General features: G+C 40.1%; 1 protein-coding gene across 1 annotated transcript in view; it reads right to left on the bottom strand.

Annotated features, from left to right (window-relative positions):
- Positions 1–13,455: 13,455 nt before the first annotated feature.
- Positions 13,456–17,148, bottom strand: part of plcb3 (phospholipase C, beta 3 (phosphatidylinositol-specific)) — a 45,311-nt gene continuing 41,618 nt past the window's right edge. Inside the window, 1 exon segment of the mRNA XM_029454678.1 lies at positions 13,456–17,148. This exon segment is cut by the window's right edge and continues 296 nt beyond it. Within this exon segment, the coding sequence (XP_029310538.1) occupies positions 17,127–17,148 (22 nt within the window). The 3' untranslated portion in view covers positions 13,456–17,126.

The raw sequence follows: 17,148 nt of genomic DNA, 5'->3' as shown, positions 1-17,148 counted from the left end.
AGGTGGGATCAATCGGAGCGATTTAGAAGAAGATGGCGACGGCAATGTTGTTGATGACAAATCAAAACTGTGACCATACCCAGTGTTTCTAATTGTACATGATAATATAAGAAACTTTTGTTGATGTGTGTGAGAAAACACTGATATTTAATTTATGTGAAGTCGCCCTCTTTGTAAGGAAAACCCCGGAGGAGGAAAAGAAAGATCCACGTGCCCTGTTTCCTCTGAAATACAGTTCAAAAAAGACATTTTAAGGAAATCCATCACAAGGGAATAAAGACTTGTACGATGGTGAACACGAGAAGATTCTCAGACGTAGAGAAGAGTCGAGGAGGGAAACGTACGGCAGCTCTAAGATATCACACGACTGTTCTGCAGCAGTTGTAAGGTTGGGATGTTTATTTGTACTCAAAAGTAAAATCACAACTCCTCTGTTATCCAAAGATTTAAAAGAAGAACAGTGTCACAGATCAACATTCATTTTCAGTGTGCAGTTTTACCTCGCAGGCATCGTACAAGTCCCACATGCTGCCAGTTGTAGATGAAAAAAACTGGCAAATTTAAATTCATAAAGGTGTTCACAGTACAGATAAATGTGCTTAATCATTGGTATCTTTGTGGGTATTTTGTTTTTGTGAACCCGTTTGTTGACTGAGGCATGGTGTGTGTGAAACGGAAGCTTTGTAATCAGAATATCTTAATGAGAATATTACGCCACATATGAAATCAACCTTTTTGTTATTGTGTTATCCAGGTTTATATAATATCTGTGTTTATTCCCTGCCCTGCCCGGGGGCTGGACTGAAGCTGGACAGAAGGGATGGCATATGGTGCAGATAATTATTAAATGTAATCCTTTGGTAACAACAGCATAGAAGGAGAATCTCTGCAACCATTTCCCCTCAACTGCCCACAAAGCTCAGTGGAAACTTCCAGTGAAACCCTGAGAGGAAACAACAATTTAGCTTTTTGTTAAACCCACTAAGAGCAAAATGGGACTGAAAACAACAATTTACCTGCCCACCATCCGCCCCGTTAGATAGGGACAAATTACCCGCTGCGTTCAACTCGATGTAAATGCTTTACAAAGCCAACGCCGTCGTGACCAGGCTAATAAACACAATGCCAGCTCGTCTAGAAGGGAGGTAAGTGGTCATTTGGAGCATTGATCTGCTGGGGTAAAAAGTGACTTTATATGTCCTCCCCCATCAATCAAATGTGACATTTTAAATGCCACACCAGTTCCTTGCACTTGCAGAAAGTGGAATATTCCAATCTTTGTTTGGCAAAAGTCAGTTTTCAAAAACGTCTGTGATTCCTTGAACAGCTGTTTTCCAGCTTGGATCTCCTGCATCAGCTGATTTAAGACGAGCTCGGCCAAGATTCATTGATAGAAAGCGTTTGGCCACCTGCCAGAGATGCTCTTTCTTTATTTCAAAGGAATATTTCTTGGCAGCAAATATATAACATTGCTGTCTAGAAATTAGACACAAGTTTCGACCCCACAAAGTAGGTTTGTAAGTAACTTCCGCTTGTTAAGTGCTTGCAGGGTTGATCCAGGATTGTAGAAGTACTGAGGTCATGAGTCCGCACTATGCAACGCTACCGTCCACAGAAAGGTTTGTCAAACCCTAAAGAGAAAGTTTCCCTACATGCAGATCTAAAGGTTGTCTCAACGACTCAACATACTTAGTGGTATGTTAGCAATAATCTAAAGTTAGCATGCTAACACTTGCTAATTAGCACTGGGTGATGGTAATGTCATTAGTTTTGGTCAAACAAGTATTGGACAAGTTACAACTCATAGTTAGTGCAACATGAATGTCTGTACCAGATGTCATGGCAATTCTCTCAATATATTTCTAGACATTTCACTAAAAACCACAAATGTGAACCTCATGGTGGCAGAGCATGACCAAATCAGAGAATCACCAAATTCATCAGGATGAATCCTCCTGGCAACATGAATGTTTGTACAAAAATTCACAGCAATCGATCCAAAAGCTGTAAAGATATTTCAGTCTGGACCAAAGTGGTGGACTGACCAAAAGCATAATGCATAATACGATGTGTTAGTGTCGCTTTGTAGAACTTTCCATCACAAATCCAACCGTTTCCATTGTTATCAGCCCATTGAATGGCAGTTATCAGTTATCAGTACCATTGTAATGGTTCAGACTGGGGCGTAACTTTAAATAGGTCAACAACTTTGTCGATCTTTATAGTACGACACCTGACTTCCTCTTTTGCTCCCGTCATAATGACTACGGCCTCTAGAGTCTGCGTCGTCTTGTGTTATGTGAATAGATGATTACAACCTTCTGAACCTTCTCATAGTTGTAGCGGTCCCCTTCTAGCCCACATCTATGAGGCTGATAACCACTGATGACGGTTTGATAACAGCGGGTGACAAACCTCTAGAATTCCTTGAAAACATATGACCTCAGTCTCCTCAATCTGAGCTGCAGCCCTCGGTGCTTGTTGACATGTTGGAATCAACTGTAACCAGATGAAACTGTCTGAGCAACATCCCGATCCTCTCAGCGTCCTTAGTCATTTCTGCAGCGAGCAGTATCTCTTCAAACAGAGTAGGTCATCAGCCAGTCGCCTGGTTTGACATGACTTACATGTTGGCACGTCTCCCGGCCCTCTGAGACGCCAGGACGTCTGCCGGGCCAAACTCTGTTTCTCAATGACTTCAGCTTCCGTAACAGTTGGCAGGTTCAGAACGAGTGGGCGGGATGATAGTGACGCCACAGGAACACGAGAATACTGCGACTGATTTAGAAATGTAGGCTTTTTAAAGGTTGATAATCCTTGCTGGAGGAAGTGTGTGTGTGTGTGTGTGTGTGTGTGTGTGTGTGTGTGTGTGTGTGTGTGTGTGTGTGTGTGTGTGTGTGTGTGTGTGTGTGTGTGAGTGCATGCTTTCTAAGTGAGTGAAGAAATGCAACCACATTTTTAGTCTCTTGCCTGTTGCTTAGCGACCATCTATCTGCAATCCGTTGTCTTCTTGACTGTTGTTGGTGCGTGTGAGACATTTTGTGTGTGTGTGTCATTCTCTTAATGTTTCTCACTTGCCCTTCTTCTAGTGAATGTGACAGTTTCTCATTCATGTGTTCTTTCTCTCTGCGGGCGAATTTCAACGTATCTCACCTTTTTTTCAACATGTGTATCGTTTCCTTTGTGTTACTTGTGCCTCCCCTTGTTTGCATGTGTGTACATTGTGCGTAGGTCTACATGCGTATTTGTGCCTTTGTTTGTTTGTTTGTGGCAGTTGGTGTTGTAATCTCCTTATAAGGGCGTGCCCTGCGATGCCAGTACGCTAGATTAGAATTAGAACGCCAACCTGACCCACAGTAAAGAAATGCCTGGAAATTGGATTCCCTCTGTTTCCTCCGTGTGTGTGTGTGTGTGTGTGTGTGTGTGTGTGTGTGTGTGTGTGTGTCTGTGTGTGTGTGTGTGTGTGTGTGTGTGTGTGTGTACAAACTGATTGGCTGATGGCTAGATGCTGACACACTCACATAAGTGTTCATTTATAAACATGCCGAAACACAGAAGATCGATGGTAATCAATCAAGCAATACACACGCACACGCACACACACACACACACACACACACACACACACACACACACACACACACACACACACACACACACACACACACACAGTTAGAAAATGACTACAATGGTGGCCTGAGAAGAAAACTGAAATGCATGTATTTCACTCTAAGTTGCTTGCTTGGTTGATTTGCTGTGAATATTGTCTGCGTGTGTTTTACAAACACTTATATAAATATAAAGATTCTTTATAAAAGTATCTCTAATGCAAGAAGCTGCTGTCACATTATAATGATCCCAAATGTATCTTTATTTAGATTGTGTTGCCACATAAGTAATTACATTTAAATATATTGAATCAAATAATACCCGCCATGTGTATGTTTTTAGTTGTTGAATGTCATCCCTCCTAATTTGTTAAAATCCCAAATTTAAGGAAAACGACCTCAGTGTCCTCCTCTGTGTCCTCCTCAGTGTCCTCAGTGTCCTCCTCAGTGTCCTCCTCAGTGTCCTCTGTGTCCTCCTCTGTGTCCTCTGTGTCCTCCTCTGTGTCCTCCTCAGTGTCCTCCTCAGTGTCCTCTGTGTCCTCCTCTGTGTCCTCTGTGTCCTCCTCAGTGTCCTCCTCAGTGTCCTCCTCAGTGTCCTCCTCAGTGTCCCCCTCAGTGTCCTCCTCAGTGTCCTCTGTGTCCTCCTCAGTGTCCTCTGTGTCCTCCTCAGTGTCCTCTGTGTCCTCCTCAGTGTCCTCCTCTGTGTCCTCCTCTGTGTCCTCCTCAGTGTCCTCCTCAGTGTCCCCCTCAGTGTCCTCCTCAGTGTCCTCAGTGTCCTCCTCAGTGTCCTCTGTGTCCTCCTCAGTGTCCTCTGTGTCCTCCTCAGTGTCTCGGCACTTTCAGTTTATCAGTGTTTTTTATTTTATCATTTCTTTTCTCCTTCTCTCTATGAGTTATATTGACTATATTGCTCTCTACCCTCTAAATATTTATATATCATTTCATATTTTTTATTTTATTTATATGTCATGCATCCCTATTTATGAGGTCACAAAGTGCTTTTGATTATTATAATAATAATAATAATAATAATAATAATAATAATAATAATAATAATAATAATCTGGTATTTTAACTTTTCCATTTATTTGATTATTTTTTATAATATTATACGTTGTTCCATTTGTGTCCATTGATTTGTGTTAGTTGGTGATTTGTTTTGTAGAAGAAGAGAGTCGAACAGCAACTCAGCATAGTATCATATTACAAGGAGTGTGCTATTATCCCTTTTTTATTGTGTGTGTGTGTGTGTGTGTGTGTGTGTGTGTGTGTGCGTGCGTGTGTGTGTGTGTGCGAGTGCGAGTGCGAGTGTGTGGATGCGCGCATTTCTTCGTATCATTCAGTCCACGAGTGTGTCGATGCATGAATTAAACTCATTCTGAATACAGTGTTGATGTTGGAAATGTCGTAGTAAAGAGTAAAGTATTTTTAAACGCCGAAAATGACATGACATGAAAACGATCTAGATGTTTACAAAGACCAAACTTTTCTTTTCTCTCTTTTTTTTTCTCAAAGATGAAATAAAACTTGACTGGCAAATGCTCAGCAGAGTCTGTGTCTTTTCACACGATGGAGAGGAAGTTTGAACTCAAGGTCGACAAAGTGAAGATGCTGATTCCACTAAATGCTGAGAAATAAAAAAATGGACTGAAAACATTTTCTGTTGCAGATTTGAAAATGCAAAACGACCTCTGTTACACACAATTTATAATTTATTTGATGTTTGTTTTTATATGTCTGCCACAATCAAATTACTAAAATTAATAAGTTATCAGAAGAAATGATTAGATTCAATATTTAAGGATATCTGGCAGCACGACACTGACGTCTGACTCGCTTCATGTTTGTCACAGATGATTAGAGGAACCTGAATATGAACACGATCTTTGTGCGTCACATGGTTCTGTTGACTGCCAACAACATAATGAGACCAACGAAAGATCAGAAAACAACTTCAACAACTTCTTAGCGAGTGTTTCTGACGGCAGGTTGCTTGATAACAATACTTCACTTCCTGCAGTGCAAACATCTCCAACTCCTGGATCATTACTTCTACATCTGCTGCTTCCTGACTGAATAGATAATACTAATACATAATTAATGAGGAACTCGCACATGAAGGTCAGTTCACTGAGCACTACTCATGTCCTCTGTGGCTCCTAAAGGTTCCCTCGCATGGCTCCACGGTGAAGGAAGCGTCTTAATGAATTGAAGTAAATTAGCGGTTTAATCTAAGTCTCATCGATCCAGTCGTCTGCTCACAGCTACACACACATGTCACTAAAACCGTACAATTTAAACTTCTGCAGAAACAGTCTCACACTTCCGCAGGCTTTGTGTTTGCCATGTGGCCATTTACCAGTTACGGAGGGTCACACAAAGTGATGTTATTAGTTGCATTATGGGAAATGTAGGACACTATCTTTAGAGCTTGACTCATACCAACCAAGATGGTTTAAAATCTGCTTTCAGCATCCACATGTCAGTTTGTAAAATTCAACTTCAGCTCATAACTTCCTATATTTCACCAACATTTCCCCAGAAAGTGTGGACTACCGTATTGACTCATAAATATAAGGCTCTCAACGTTAATCTACTCAATTTACAGTTTGTTTATTGGACACATTTTAATTAGGTTTACATTAAATTACAAGATCTTACAGTCTGTGACACATCGTTTTAATTTTTTTAAAGAGACAACCATGCTAAAGCCTTTCCCCATCATACTGCTTATACTGGAGTCATGTCTTTATTTAACAATATTTAGAAATATTGATTTTCCAGTCAAAATGAGATTGACGAGGTAACAAGTCGCTGAAATGGATCCTCGGACTCCACCATACTGCCGCTATAGTAAGTAATAAATCTGTCAATCATGCCTTTCAGCTGAGGCCTTATGAACGGTCACACCAAGAGGATATATCACAGCTGTATGAACTGTATTTCACATTCTACAGCTGTCTAAACAAGGGGTTAGTCAGATTTCTAAGCATTTTCTCTGGCGAGACAGCGATGGAAAGGTCACATCAGCCTCCCAAAGGCTTTGAATCACGCTGTCTGAGTCAGGCCAACAACGAGGTCAATGAATAGCTTGTTGCTTTGAGCCTGACCAATCAAAGGGTCACAGGTTCATGCCCCAGAGTGACCAATGTTGCTCTTTGATCCAAACACTTTGAGCTGACTGTAACTGTAGCTGTAAAGTATGTGAAGCTGCAAAGTCCTTTTCAGTCTAACAAAGCCGTTTGCTAATTGGCTGCTGCACATTCACGCTCTCTTCTTTAAAGCGGCAACACGCTTAACAACGGGCCTCGTGGCTGTGTGTAATATATGGATAAATGGATCATTTATTGTATTCTGTTGGAGGAAATGTGTTTCCACAGCATAAGAACGTAACTTAACCACAAAGAGGATGTGAGTAGAGAGAAGTGTAATGTCATTGTGTGCTTTGTGTGTGAAGGCAGGGAGCAGAGAGGCCAGTGCTTTTAGAGGCTGTGTGTGATTCTGAGGAGTTTGTTCCTGTTAGTGAGTGAGCAAAAGGTGGAGCAGGAGGGTGGGGTTTAATGTGAAAGGAGCAGCTATAGTGGATACAATACAAGAGGATTATCTCCCAACTCTGCAGTTCATCGCAGCTCCATTGGGCCTCTTGAAGCTCATAGCAACTTTACTGCTTTGCTTCACTTTCACCACTCTCATCAAGAAGCTCTAATAAACGTAGTGTATGCTACCTGCCCAGACAGACACAGTGAGAAACTAGCAGCTAGTTCAGTGTAACTTTTAGCAACAGCAACATATTTCCTAAAGGAATTGAACGTAAAGTATTGAACACAACACAACCCAAATTAAAGCTAATGTTTCTATGTCTGCTGGATGTGTAAATAGGCAAGTGTATGCTAACACATTAGCATTAATAAGGAGATAATATGTCACTGTTGTGTTTACAGCTTATGCTGCCCCCAAGTGGCCAAAATAAATCAATTACTGCAGGTTTGAAGAAACAAATATTGTCCTAAAACTGCGCGTCAGTACATCGATGTTTTCCGGTCTCTTATATAAGAATGTAGAAACATGGAGATAAAATGCAAATACTCTGTATGAGTTTGGCCACTTATAGGAACAACGTTGAAAGAATAACTGCATTTAGAAGATGTTTTTATGAACTTGTGTCTGTATTTGTTGTCATGCAGAGCGGCTAATTTCAAAGTTCTTTAGGACAAAACTGGTTTATATAAGATGTTCTCATGTCACATCATATCCCTCTAAGATATCATGCTCATGTCATTTAAATCCGACGGGTTAGCCTCCATGACATTCTTGCTGGGTGGCGTGAGGTCGACCGGAAAACTGTCTTAGTTTGTGCAAAACTTTCTTCATTAATTTCACTAAACTGCCTCACAGTTCATTATCTCATCAGCATGCACCTCTTTGTTTTAGCTGTTATCTAATACGGCAACATGAGAACGAACACAGTCATATTCATAGCACTGGCCAGAGGGGAGTGGTTGTTGGAGATTCAAATCTCACATACACACAGAGAAACACACACACACACACCTGACCAGCACAACCGCTGTTGGCCAATGAAAAGCTCCACTCTGGTTCCCTGATGTGATCTAAGGCACTTTGGGGATAGAGGATGAGGGAGGGAGGGGGAGAGCGGCTCTATGTTACAGTCCAGGTGTGTTTTCTGACCTAATTAAGGAAAAAGAAATCCAAACTTTGACTTAGAGGTTTGAAACTGTTTGCGTTTTGCATGTTTTTTTCCCCCTTTTCTTCTTCTTCTCTGTCAGTTCCCCAACAACGAAGTGGCAGCTGTTATTCCCAAAGCAACCCTGCGGTAGCCACGGCGGCGAGACACGTCTCCATCCTCCACTGGAGGAGAACGAGACGAAGAGACAAAGAGTAAACACAACAGTCCTGGGGGAGAGATTGAGAGGAACAACAACAAGAAGGAAGATGCAGACCGACAGGACAGGACAAAAGATGGAGAGCTACAAAGTGTGTGAGGACGAAGAGAGAAAGAAAGGCAGACAGACGGGGAGGAGTGTGGATGTGACCAGAATCTGTGACAAATACACAGAGAGAGAAAGCAATAAACAAATTGAAGCATGAGGACGAGTGACGGAGGCGGTGCTGACACAGATTCATCCTGTGGGATCAGGAAGAAGACAGGAAGTGACACGCTACACTGATCGTCTCCCTCTCCTGGGTCCAAATGTTTTCCGCCAGCATAAACTGATTTTGACACTTCTTAGTTGGTTAATTGCCTCTGCAGTGTTTTTTACAAACAACTTCATCAAACAAAATGTTGTTTATCACCAGAAGCGGAGAGCATCACGTTTAGTTTCAGTCATTTACAGACGGGAGAAGAAACAGATTTTTATTTGATTGTAAAAGATAAATGGACAATTTTCTCAGCATCAAAATGAACATCATTCAAAGATTACTTCAAATAATTATAAGACAACTTTTTAATACGCTGAAAGACTGAAACAGTCCCAAGAAATATGTGTCGGTAATGTTCCCCGATATTTACCTACCACTACAGCTGCGTACGTGCAGCTATTTAACACTAAAAATATATAATATATAATGTATGTGTTCACTGCAATATGTTGATAGAAACACACATCATTTATATTCATGCCTATTATTACACATCATATACCATATATATATATATTTATTTATATATATATATGTATACATATTTATTTATATATATATGTATATACATATATATTTATATATATATATATATATATATATATATATATATATATATATATATATATATATATATATAAATATATATACATATATATATACATATACATATACATATATATATGGGCCCACCACTCATGGGAAAAACCGCTGGGGTCGGGTGCGCTGTCATACGGGTGGCAGTGATGGTCAGGGACCTCGACGGACCAGGCAGCAGAGGGTCATGACCGAAAGAACGAGATCGCGGATACAAGCGGCTGAAATGGGTTTTCTCCGACGGGTGGCGTCTCCCTTAGAGATCCGTGAGAGACTCGGAGTAGAGCCGCTGCTCCTTTACGTTGAAAGGTGGTTCGGGCATCTAGTAAGGATGCCACCTGGGCGCCTCCCTAGGGAGGGGTTCCAGGCACGTCCAGCTGGGAGGAGACCCCGGGGAAGACCCAGGACTCGGTGGAGAGATTATATCTCCTCACTGGCCTGGGAACGCCTCAGGATCCCCCAGTCGGATCGGCCCATGAGAGAACCTATTGGATGGAAAGCTTCAATGCTTCATGAAGCTTCATCTCGCCATCACTAATATATATATATAGAAAACGTTACTTGAAATATTATTTAAATTTAGTTTAGTTTAAAATGTCATAAACTGGATGAAATATTTAATATCTATATGATATTAAAAAAAAGAGGAAACTCAATGTAAAATCAGCGAGAGGAAGGATTAATGTCTAGAGAGGGAGAGAGGATATTTAGTGCCGTTCAGAGATTTGTAGAAAGGATAAACATTAATGTCAGTGAGGAGAGTAAAGAGAGACAGACTGCAGTGAGAGGATGAGGGGGATAAAACCAAACAGTGCTTTGCAATCAAAGAGAGCAGAGAGTGGTGGCTGCGAGGGAGAGAGGACACACCAGACTTTTATACAACAGGAAGGATAAAGGAGCTTTGGAGGACATTAGATTGACAGGGAGGAAGAGAGGAGAAAGGAGGAAAGGATGACAGTGTAATGATGTTTTCCTTGTTTGGATTAGAGTCTGTTTTGACCAAGAGGAGGGAGACAGATTAGAGAAGTGGCTGAAGAAGGGTTTTGTTTCTATATCTGAAAACAAGAGGAGGCAGGGAAATTATGGAGAGAAGAAAAATAAGTAGAATAATAAAGGTAGTTACATTTGGAGAGATGAGGAGGAGGTTTATGAGGTGGTGGACATTCTGAGATGATGCAGGTAATAATCAGAATGTATTACCGAGCATGGATAAAATATCCATAATCTCCAAAGCCTCCTCTGAGATGTTATTGTGTTGCTGATTACTGATGATTTGAAGCAGGTAATCAGAGATCTGTGATGGATTATATTCTTACACTATCCTGTACGACGGGATGAGAGAGGGATGAGAGGAAGCGAGGGCGAGAAAGAGAAGAGGAGGATAAGAGTGTGAGGATAAATCTGTCGTCTGGTCTATAAACTACCAGTCGGATACGACCGCAGCTAATTGTGTCACTTCCTTTCTTTGCTGAGTGAGGGAGTGTGTTTGCATGAGGCTTGTACACTGTGTGTGTGTGTGTGTGTGTGTGTGTGTGTGTGTGTGTGTGTGTGTGTGTGTGTGTGTGTGTGTGTGTGTATGTGCGTGTGCGTGTGTGTGTGTCTAAGTAAGTCATCATTACTATATCGATCGAGGACACAAGGCTACCCAGGAGCTACAAATAGACAAGTACGGAACACACACACATAAGGAATGTCATAGTATAGTATGCCATAATAAAAGTTCATTCAAAAAAGCATACTATAGGATGTCAATAACAAATATCATAAAAAATATCAGTGTATGCTAAGAAAATGTCATAATATAGTCATTAAAAATGCCAAATAAAATGATATCATAGTATTGCATAAAACAAAGAAATATAAAAATGTATATTCGATGATGTCATAAAAATGTCATAGAATAGTATGACATGAAGTTTTTCATATAAAAAGTCATAGTATGTATATCTCAGAAACAATTTCATCCTGTAAAATGCCATAAAGAATGTCATAGATATGACATAAATATATAATAGTATAGTGTATCATACCAAAAGTAATTAAAAAAGTAATAATCTGGTATGTTTTAAGAGAAGTGTCTCAAAAAATGTCATCATAAAAGATCCCAAAGAAAGTAAAAGTATAGTTTGTCATATAAAAATGTCATTAAATATTTCATAGCAAAGTACGTCATAACAAAAGTCATAAACAGTAAGACTTCAGTCTGCAAAGGGATCTGGAATGAATCTGAAATGATGTACAGGTGATATGTAATGCAAGAGGTTGCTTTATATACCTAAGGCAGGTGGGTATGACAGTATACACAGTATTTAGACAGTGTGCATAGATTTGTATTTGACAGAGATGATACACATTTTAAAAATAGTGTTCATTGAAGCTTTACAGATATTTCATTTAAAGATACAGGATGTTAGTGTTACAGTGTTATTGCACAGGTGGTGTTCCTGACACAGTTGGCTGGTGTTGAGTGTTCATCACCGAACTGACGGCCTGTGGAAACACACTGCTTTTGTGTCTGGTTGTTTGGGCTTCCAGCGCTCTGTAGTGCCTTACAGAGGGAGGCCGCTGACACAGGTTGGGAGGAGGGTGAGGAGGGTTTGCAGTGATGCTTCCTGACTCTGGATATATATAAGTACTGAATGAGGGGCAGGTTGGCGTCAATCATTCTTTTTGTTGTGGTCTGTTCCTGTCCTGTTGAGTGGCTGATCCAAACCACACAGTGATGGACAAGCAGAGAAATGACTGTTTCAAATGGGACCAGCAGCTTCTGAGATAGTTTGAACTTCCTGAGCTGGAAAAGGAAGCGCACACTTACACGTCTAGAAAATGTTGCATGAAAAGTAATTAAAAGGTAGCATATCATAAAAGAGTAATAAAGAAGTCATTGTATAGTATGACTTAAAAAATGTCATAGTACAGTATGCCAAAAAAATCATCCAAATATAACACCAGGAGGTTGTGAGTTCAATACCAGGGCTGCAACCATTGTGCCCCTGAGCAAGGCACTTAACCCTGAGTTAGTTCACTGTTCACTAAGTCGCTCTGGACAAGTCTGTTAAATTACATGTAATATAATGAAATAAAGTCATAGTATATTGTAAGTCATAAAATGGCATTTTAAATGTTCTCATCATCATATGCCAGAAAAACAAATGAAAAAATTAGATACAATTATTGGATTCAATTGTATTGTCAATTTACAGATTACAGCTAGTGTGACAATGAAATACAGTTTAGCATCTCACTAGCATCCAACTCCACAGTGAAGTGAATGCATACAGTTGAAACGTAGGAAGCTGCTCCTGTGCCTGATAATCCTTGAACAGAGAGTCTTGTAGTGGAAACAATGTGTGGACGAGTAACAGTTGTGGTAATATGGTCATATATCTATGCATGTCAAAAAAAAGGTTCACAGTAGAGACTGTTGAATAAAAAGTCACACAGTATGTCGAAAGAAATAAAAACAGTCATATAGCATGTCGAAAAGAAGGTTTTTTTTTGTTGCAAAAGGAGGTCAGGGAGGTCATATAAATGTAGTAAAAGCTGAAAAACGAAGAACATCTTTAACATTTATTCTATAATTTAGGTTTTTCCTTTCACTTCCAACAGCTGACTGAGGGTGTTGTCACTTTTCACTTCCACAATCAAATTTTGCCACAACCTCTGTGAGCCAATCACACTTCAGTTCCTGCGTCTGTCGGCTGTTATTCAGCGTCCCAGTTGATTTTGAAGCTCTAGTTATCGTCCAGTGTTTTGTTGTTTTAAACTTGTTTCTCTGACAGTTTGGTCTCTTCCTCTGTCTCCTCTGAGTGAGTGTGAAGCCAAAGCTGCGCCTCAAAACGGAGTCTGTCATATTAAATAAACTCAAAGCACATTACATAGCAAAGAAATGTTAAATAATAGACACTTTTCATTACAAATGGATAGGAGCCAAGTGCCTAGAGAGCCTGGAATGCTGGGGGGGGAGGAAAATCATTCTGAAAACAACCACATACATAACTAAGAGACCGAACGCAGAGATGTCTTCAGCTCCGTCCATGATGGTGCACAAACTTCTCGTCTTGATCACAAAATAAAACAGCCGAGGTTCAGTTTGTAACCGGAAGTTTATTACTGAATGTTCAGTCATGTACTTCATATTCATTAACAATAAAATATTACATTTGGATCATTGTATTCCCTTATATCCAACAATCATATACAGTGTCAACAAAGCTTACATCTATTGTGTACCGCATGCTTTCACTGTCTGAAGTGTACAAACACGGCTGCTGCTTTTAATGAACTTAACTCGCCCAAGAGTAAGAGATGTTGTCATCATTGAGTGAAACTCAGGATAAGGAAATGGGACAGAGATGAAGACATAGAGAGGGAGAGAAGACATGACAGCCTGAAGGGGGGGGGGGGGGGGGGGCTGCAGGGAGACGAGTCACACCAGATGTCTAATAAGGGTCAATGAGTGTTTGTGTGTGTGATGCTGAAGCCAGCATACTGTCTAATGGTACGTGTCTGTGTTTGTGCCAGAGTATGACATTGTGCTGTTTAAATGAGTGTTCTCAACATGAACAGGACAGAAATAACAGAGGTTAAACAGCAGACTGACTTCTCTCTCCTCTCTGCGCCAAAGCAGCACAAACCAAATCTAAGCGTGTACTGAAGGAAAGAGACCGGATGTGGGCCTTTTCAGTGTCAAAGATCTTTATTCAAATATCTTGACTCATAATTACATTTGAAGGGACTATAAACTCAATTCAAGAATGCAAGTAGTTTATATATAAATGGTCCTTTTGGGAGTGAAGTATTGCTTTAACTGTGCAACATGTATGTTCATTTAGGTAATCGCAGATTATACATAATAATTTCCTCCATTGTTCAAATAAAAATATTAATAATTGCAGCTTTAGCCATCAACAGCCCTGAAATAAAACAATTAACTGTGGCAATTAAAGACTTCATTATCTCCCAGCACGAGGGACCTAATGTCCGTACAGTTCAAGTGTATTAATCCAGCAGGTCCACCTGTAAACTATTAAACTCTAAAAACGCTCAACATTAAATGTGAAGCCGTCTGCAGATCTCTACGTACATCGTCATCTGTGTTTTATTTCCTTTTAGACTTTTATAAAGTAGATGCATTTTCATGTTTCCCCCTCACAACAGCATCTGTGGAAATAGTACCGAATTAAATAAAATAAAACTTTCTTGTGAAACTGTCAGAATGTGCTCGACGACTCTAAAATAAACTTCTCAATAAAGATGGTTTACAAGCAACAAAAACAGAGAATGCTAAAATGCAATGAAACATGAATATAGTCTCATCTGAAGGGGTGGTAGTAAAATAGAATCAAATATAAGAATGAAAATAAACCTGGTAATAATGTACAAATGTTACGTTGAATACTTGCCGCTGGGACTGGACCGGTGGCTGTTTCACCTCCGTTACATAAAGTGAAAACTCACACTGTATACATTAGTGTCCAAATAGCCGAGCAAAAGCATTTACATGCTGTGAGCAGACAGCCAGAGGAGAACAGGCTGCCGATCTTGGACTGGTAAATGATCAGAGATCAGAAGGTCAGCGTTTAAACAAAGCGCTGCAGCAGGATGTCCTGCTCAGGAACTAGAAGTTATCCATGATGATTTCACAATGCTTTAAAAACATTTATGCTTTTTACACCCTGTAAAATTGTTACTGCATGCAATGGATCTTTTCCTGAATCAATAAAAAACGTTAAATAACCACAAAAGGAAAAGTTGTTAAAATTCCATTTAAATAGAGGATAGTTTACAAAGACGTTTGTGTGAGGGGGAGTAATCAGATAGACAGGCAGCCACTGAAGGACGGAGGTGGAAGAGGACCACAGGTCAGCCTACCTTCACCTTTCCTGACCTCCATCCCTCTTCAGCACTTGTGGTCAGTAGTAAAATTCACATAAAACTAAACATATACACAGATACATATACATAGAGTGCCATCATTTTTACCCCTCAAAGCAGACAATACAAAAAAAAACAAAAAACATTGTGCTATAAAAATAAAAAGTCTCCAGTACTGGATGAAAATAAAGAGCGAGGAAGCTGCGATAACTTAAAGTACCGTTTGTGCACGACAGCCCCACATTCAACACGCGGCTTACATCTAACTGAGGGAGGCATGCTAACCCTGAACTATAAACGTGAAGCTGTTTCTGTGTCACTCTGGAAACAAGCTAATAATAAAACAAGAGGTAACTCTTTGAATGTTGAGGCTTCGTGAAATTAAAGCACTGAGCCGTCACCTGAGCTGTGACAGGACTTCTTACCACATTATCGAACCCTAAAGCAATTAGCTAAATTGAGCAAATCTACAGTTAATTGTAATGCGAAGAAAAAACACCGTGCGTTCGTCTCATTGGGAGATTCAGACGACACATACGAGTGCACTTTTACATTAAAATGTCATAGTGCAGCTTTAAATCTTCAGATGATGACTTAAAGTGGCGCTGGAGCAAATGTCACATCAAGAGATTAACTTATGCCGCCCCCCCCCCCCCACACACACACACACACACACACTCAAATACCCTTGTAGAGTTTAGTAATCTGCAATATTTGTAAAATTATATGTGATTGTGTTCGTGAGTTGAAGATTGGATGGGATGAGGATTTTAAAGGCTTTAGGCCACTGAACCAGTAAAGTGTGTGTGTGTGTGTGTGTGTGTGTGTGTGTGTGTGTGTGTGTGTGTGTGTACCACTATGTATTATGGATATAACTTCCATAAACGCTTTAATAGAATATACAGTGTCATGCAAGTGTGTGTGTGTGTGTGTGTGTGAAGTGTTACATCACTAAATCCCTCCCTTCTTTTCCCTCAACACACACACATACTTGTTTCTAGCCAGATGGATGTCACCCCCCCCCCCCCGACCCATTCAACCTTGGCTGGACTTTGATTGGAGGTTAAAGGTCAGAGACTTCATCCTGACCAATGATGCTGCAAATCCTGCAGAGACAGATGTGTGAGTGAGTGTCGGGGTACATTGTAATAGGATCATCAGGCTCCATGAAGGGGAGGCTCAAACCACCAGTTTAAAACAAACCGCTGACCCTGCAGCACCGCCTGCTGGTCAGCTACTGACATTACAGCTAAAACTTAAGCTTCTAAACCTCTTTTCTTAAAAGTCTCTAAAAGATTCTGCCCTCTTTTCCCTCTAGATATTCGGCTACCCGTGAACATTTGGTTTTTAACATTTATTTATAGCACTCATCTTCATTTAAATAGTTAATGAGGCTGTTTGAAGCTCCTTGTTGGTACAACCAAAAATATAAAACATTTGTAATGAGAATTACTTATTTGTTACTATGACGTAATCGCGTGGACCAGCTGTACGTGTGGTGCACGTTTCTAACCCTGCTCCTCTCTGCACAGCTTAAAGCTTTAAAGTGTCAATAAAGATGTTAAAGCTGCAACATGAAGCTCGTGTGTAAAAACCAGAGCAAAGCTTACTGACCAGACGAAAATGGAAATGATGCAAAGAGAAAGTCATCAAAGGATTTGACATTAAAAGACACAAAAAATGTAAATAAAAATTTTAAAAAATGATGATTCTTATGAAATCTTCCAACATAAGGCATTATGTGCATCTGAAAAATAATATAGCTCTGTAGACAAGAACATAATGTGTATGGAATAAAATTAGTAAATAATTCATATATATCCCATAATCATTATAGACCCCAGTTGAATGTATGCATCTTCCTTTTTACAAGTAATCATTTTAACTGAACGACATCTCCGCC

The sequence above is a fragment of the Cottoperca gobio genome, chromosome 18 (genome assembly GCF_900634415.1).
Source record: "Cottoperca gobio chromosome 18, fCotGob3.1, whole genome shotgun sequence".
Taxonomy (NCBI): Eukaryota; Metazoa; Chordata; class Actinopteri; order Perciformes; family Bovichtidae; genus Cottoperca; species Cottoperca gobio.
The sequence above is the reverse complement of the archived record's forward strand: the minus strand, read 5'-3'. Positions and strand labels throughout refer to the sequence as shown.